The 5,362-nt window shown below is 49.3% G+C and overlaps 1 protein-coding gene across 1 annotated transcript; it reads left to right on the forward strand.

Moving 5' to 3' along the window:
- Positions 1-2,805: 2,805 nt before the first annotated feature.
- LOC125756029 (uncharacterized) lies at positions 2,806-5,156 on the forward strand. Its single transcript, XM_049115969.1, has 2 exons — positions 2,806-2,862; positions 4,102-5,156. The coding sequence occupies exons 1-2, from the start codon at positions 2,813-2,815 to the stop codon at positions 4,799-4,801; spliced, it is 750 nt and encodes a 249-aa protein (XP_048971926.1). The 5' UTR covers positions 2,806-2,812; the 3' UTR covers positions 4,802-5,156.
- Positions 5,157-5,362: the final 206 nt, after the last annotated feature.

Consider the following 5,362-nt stretch of genomic DNA (forward strand, 5'->3'; position numbering starts at 1 on the left):
CCACTCAGCGGGGAGTCTGCTTCTCCCTCTCCCTCTGCCCTCCTCCTCCACTCATGTTTTCTCTCTCTCTCTCTCAAATAAATAAAATCTTAAAAAAAAAACAAACTAAAAAAGCCCACATTTGTCATTCCCAATAAGAGTTGTCTTGAGGTAAAAATAATAGAAACCCCATCCTGCAGAGATAATGTAGGTAGTTCTAGTTATCTGGTCAGTGGGCAAAAAGCAAGCACTTAATGTCTTCAGCTCCAGTCTTTTGCTCATCTCTTATTGCTGGAATGTTAAATTCGTACTTGTTGGATGGCTAGACCAGGTGGTGGGAGAGAGGGTCACCTGGCATTTACTCAGCCCCGGCCTGCCCAGCCTGGGAGCAGAGGCTCAGCCCATAGATCGGCTCTTCTGTCCCCATGCCATCTAGCGTTTCGGGGTTTCTGTGCATCTGCGTGGGTGATTGAGGTTGTGTGGGTACCAACCTTGAGCTGGCTGCTGACCTTGGGTCTCTTTTCCTTGTCTTCTTCACTGCCATCCTCTCTGTCTTTGGCAAGGAGATACCCCTGCAGAATCGTGGTCTGTAAGCCCGATGCATGTCCTGCCTCATGGGCCTACCTTGCTCTCCTGCACCCTGCTTGTCAGCCCCGCCACCCTTCTCCCCACACAGGAGGGTTGGAAGGCTGGGGTCCAGCCAGCTGGGAGCCAGCAGGCGGTAGGATAGGGCTGGTGATGTTGGGACTGACCACGGGGCTTACTCCTGGTGCCACATTCTGTAACCTGCACTCTCACGGCTTTGGAGGTTCCGCTGGTGATGGCGGTGGGGGCCCTGGGGCCCTGGGCCAGTCTGCGGAGCCTAGGGTGCGCTCTGTGTTACCACCTCACCCTGGAGCTCCACAGGGGCCCCCAGGATTTGCTGTCACTGCCTCTTTTCTCCTTGAACAGGATCAAATCAAATCCCAGTCTCTCAGCCTTCTACCTTGGAGTTCTTCTTTGTGGCGGTCTGGTGTACACACACCTCCTCCTTGGTGTCCTCCTTGTTTGCTGAAACCATATTCGTTTCTTACACTGAACCATTTTACTGTTCCCCAAAACTTCACTGCAGTGACCTTGGCCCAGCAGGCAGGTGCATCAGACAAGTGAGTCCTCAGCTGTTGCTCTGGGTGCTTGGTATGGCCTTGCAGAGGGCAGGCAGGCAGCTGCTGGGTCTGGCCCGGTGGCTTGTTCTTGCAGGGACGGTGACAGGGGCCAGCGGCCACAGCTGCAGCTCCTCCTGGGTGTGATGGAAATTAGGCTAGCGGCGGCAGTGCGGCTGCACGGGGCTCTCTGAGCTTTCTTATTCTAAATTAAAGGGAAAAATATTCTTAGTGTAGAAAACAGTTATAAAATAAACATAAAATATATACAAAAGAGAATAGACATTGCTTGTAATCCCATTACTTAGAAATATGGAATGATAACGCCTAGGTGTATATATGTATTTGTATTATTTGTATATATGCATATGTGTGTACATGTACGCCTACATGTACATATAGAAAGAGAAATACATACAGATGGATGCATATGCATGTATGTATATATTTATATGTGTACGTATGTAGGTTTATATAGTTTGGTTTGTTTTTACTTTTATATACCAATAGCATATACACTGTGCGTGCGTACTGTTGTGTGATCTGCTTTATGCCTTTTAAAAAATGTGATAATATGTTGCAAACAAACCTCCAAATTAATAAACATATTTCTTTTTTTTTTTAAGATTTGTTTATTTCATTTGAGAACGAGAGAGAGAGAGAGAGAGAGAGAGAGAGCAAGCGAGTGCACACTCAAGCAGGCGGAGGGGCAGAGGAAGAAGGAGAGAGAGAATCCAAGCAGACTCTCCACTGACTGTGGAGCCGGGTGCAGGGCTTGGTCTCATGACCCTGAGATCATGACCTAAGCTGAAATCAAGAGTTGGGTACTTAACTGACTGAACCACTCAGGCACCCCCAGTAAACGTATTTCTTATACCCTGTTCTTGGCTTTCCCATTTTTTTTTTTTTTGAAGATTTTGTTTATTTGACAGAGGGTGAGTGAGAGAGAGCACAAGTAGGAGGGAGAAGCAGGCTCCCCACTAAGCAGGGAGCCCCATATGGGGCTGGATCCCAGGACCCCAAGATCATGACCTGAGCTGAAAGCAGATGCCTAACCAACTGAGCCACCCAGGTGCCCCTTGGCTCTCCCATTTAAAAAGTTATTTTAGGGGCACCTGGGTGGCTCAGTGGTTGAGCATCTGCCTTTGGTTCAGGTCATGACCCTGGGGTCCTGGAATCGAGTCCCACATGGGGCTCCCCACAGGGAACCTGCTTATCCCTCTGCCTGTGTCTCTGCCTCTCTCTGTGTGTCTCTCATAAATAAAATCCTTAAAAAAATTTTTTTAAAGTTATTATAGTTTTTGTGGTAAACTCAGGTAATGAAAATCCTTGCACAAACTCTTTATTCAAACTCTTAATTCTTTCTTCAGGATAAGTTCTAAAAGGTGGACTTATCTGCTTAGTTGAAGGCTGCACACTGGTCTGTTCTTACCAACAGTATATGATCTTATGATTGCCCATTACATTGGTTTTTATCTTTTTATTTAACCTTGCCAAATTGTAGTTTTTAACTTTCTGCTTTTCTTATGAAGTTGTACATTTTCTTATGTTTTCCTTCTTTTACATCATGCTCAATACTGTCCTTTGCCCACTTTTTCAAAGAAGATGTTTGCTATTTTCCTATTGATTTATAAGATCCATCTATTTATTTATTTATATTTATTTTTCTAAGTAGGAGTGTGGAGCCCAACATGGAGCTTGAACTCATGATCCTGAGATCAAGAGTCCAGTGCTTTACTAAGTGAGTCACCCAGGTGCCCCTAAGAGTGATAAGTAACATCACTCTTAGCAGATGTTACTTGCCCAACCTAGAATGTAGCATTTGCTGCCCTTGCTGACATCTGTGTGTCCTGCATAGTCCAACTACCACTAACAAACTGATTTTGCTCAATTCCATTTAAAAAGATGCTGAACTGAAAAGCCAGATATTTCCCCACCACATTAACCAAAGTGTTATCCGTGTTGTTTATTGAGTTATGCTCCTCCACCGCCACTCAATCAGAAATTCCATTTCTCCCAGCCAACTAAACCAGGGTCATTCCTGCCCATGAAGGTCCAGGAGAGTTGTTCCCATTTCTCAAGTTCTAGCTCAGACATCACCTCCTCCAGGGAGTTTTCCTGATTTCTCCATCTTTCACTGTGCTCCTTTTACCCTTTCTTTGAGCTCTTAGAGGATTTAATGTCTCTGTCACCCACTCAGCAGTTTAACTAGATATTCTTTTGTATCAGTATATATGCGTGTGTACACATGCATACATAGACATATTTCACTAATCAATGGAGGACCCCGTATTTCTAATAGTCGTTCTTAATGTTCTTTACAGAGCGGGGCAGAGATGGTCAGGTGTTAATGATTGGCTAATTCAGTGATTAAGAGAGACTGACCCTGAGTGAAGTTCCTGTGCTTACAAGCAATGCTGGAATACATAAGAATATTGAAGGTCACCATCGATGATGGATTTTTGCCCCCCCAGGATTTCCTGGGAACCATATATGGTGTCCTAGTAAACCACAGAACAATATACTCAACCAGGAGGTTGGGTAAGCTCTCCCCACTGCCCTGTGGTTGAGCTCCACACTGTGAGGGCAGCCCGGGCCCTGTGCCCCCCGAAACTCTGCGAGGAGCAGGGCCGCCCACAGGGGCACTTACCTGTGGGGGGTGGGGGTGCAGCGTGGGGTAGGCCTCAGGGTGCCTTTGCCCCACTAAAAACGGCTGTCTAAACATTTGAACCAAGGATTGTAAATGGGCCCTTCATATGCACATGTGGATTGCCGGAGAGTCAGCCTGTCTGGGGCAGCCCAGGACCCACATCGCGGGGCAGCCAGCTAGTGGGCAGGTGCCCGTCACCTTGCGGGCCTGATAAAAGTAGGTCCCCAAGGTCGGCGGGGGGCCTGTTCGAGACAGAGCTGGGAGCAGGGTGTGCTGTTAGATGAGGAATTGGTAGAAAAAGTGATTTCCTATGCTCCCCCCTTCCTCCAGAATAGCCGAGGAGCACTGCCCCAAGGAGGCCCTGAACTGCGAAGGAGAGAGGATGGAGAAGACTCGGGGTTTTCTCTGCCACAGGCGAGTACTGCGGGGATGGTGGGGACCTGAGGCCCCCTTACTAGCAAAGGGCTTCAGGCTTGGTTCCCCAGTGGAGGCTGGGGCTGGGGCTGGGGGTCCCTGGGCTTTCACTGGAGCACAGCATACAGCGCTCCCTGCCTCTCTGGGGAGCCCCAGTGCTTTTCTAGAACCTCAGTACTTCAGACAGGAGGGGAGGCACTCCTGGGGCACCTTTGTGCCTTCGTGGCCTGGATCTCACCCCCCTCCCCCCTTCCCTCCCCCACCTTCTGAGATTCTGAGACTGCAGTCGTCTGGTTTTGGTTTTGGTTTTGCACTGGACATATTCAGCACAGACACATCTTTATGTTGTGTCTATGTTGCCGGCCAGCCCTTGCTCCTGGACTCTGCTGTTGCCTTGATCTTCCCCCTCCGACGGCTGTTGCCGCCCTCCCGGTCGTTCTTGTTTACCTCTGGGGGTATCCGTTCTTTGAAGACAGGACTCTGTAGCCCACTGCGCCCCTACACGCTGCTACATCCCCTTCCTGGAGCTAGTGGGAGGCGGATCCTGGAGAGGCGCCCAGCCTCTCCGCACCTGTGCTCCCCGGAGAGACAGCCCTCGTCGCCGTCCAGCTGGTAAATCCCGCAGGGGCGACTGCGGATCTGGTCCCACCCTTTCCGAGGCCTGTATGAGGGAGGGGGCGGGAAGGAGGAGGCTGAGGCGGGCAACCGTGTCCCTGGATCAGTCAGGGGGAAAGCGCTTCCAGTTTCTGGATACCTGAGTACCTGCTCCAGAGCCACGCCTGGGCCCTGTCCGCAGCTGATGCTCCAGCTCCTGGAAGTCTGGGAGCAGAGGGTCCCTGTTTACAGAGAGCAGGACACAGGAGCTTTCTCTTTCTGGAGCAACAGTTCTTAACTATTCTTGGATTGTGGATCTCTCGAGAAATAAGAAAGGCCCTATAGAATCCCAATAGAGACTGTTAGGGGGATCCCTGGGTAGCTCAGCGGTTTAGCGCCGCCTTCAGCCAAGGGCGCGATCCTGGAGTCCCAGGATTGAGTCCCGCATCGGGCTCCCTGCATGGAGCCTGCTTCTTCCTCTGCCTGTGTCTCTGCCTCTCTCTCTTTCTCTCATGAATAAATAAATAAAATCTTAAAAAAAAAAAAAAAGAAAGAAAGAAAGAAAAGAGAGACTGCTAGGGCA

The sequence above is a fragment of the Canis lupus genome, chromosome 11, assembly GCF_003254725.2.
Source record: "Canis lupus dingo isolate Sandy chromosome 11, ASM325472v2, whole genome shotgun sequence".
NCBI classification, from domain to species: domain Eukaryota; kingdom Metazoa; phylum Chordata; class Mammalia; order Carnivora; family Canidae; genus Canis; species Canis lupus.

What these genes read in the sequence shown, in the direction of transcription:
- LOC125756029 (XM_049115969.1), top strand. Translation starts at nt 2,813, where the DNA reads ATGGAGCTTGAACTCATGATCCTGAGATCAAGAGTCCAGTGCTTTACT. An exon ending in AGAGTCCAGTGCTTTACTAA is followed by an intron (nt 2,863 to 4,101) that starts GTGAGTCACCCA and finishes CCCTTCCTCCAG; the next exon opens with AATAGCCGAGGAGCACTGCC.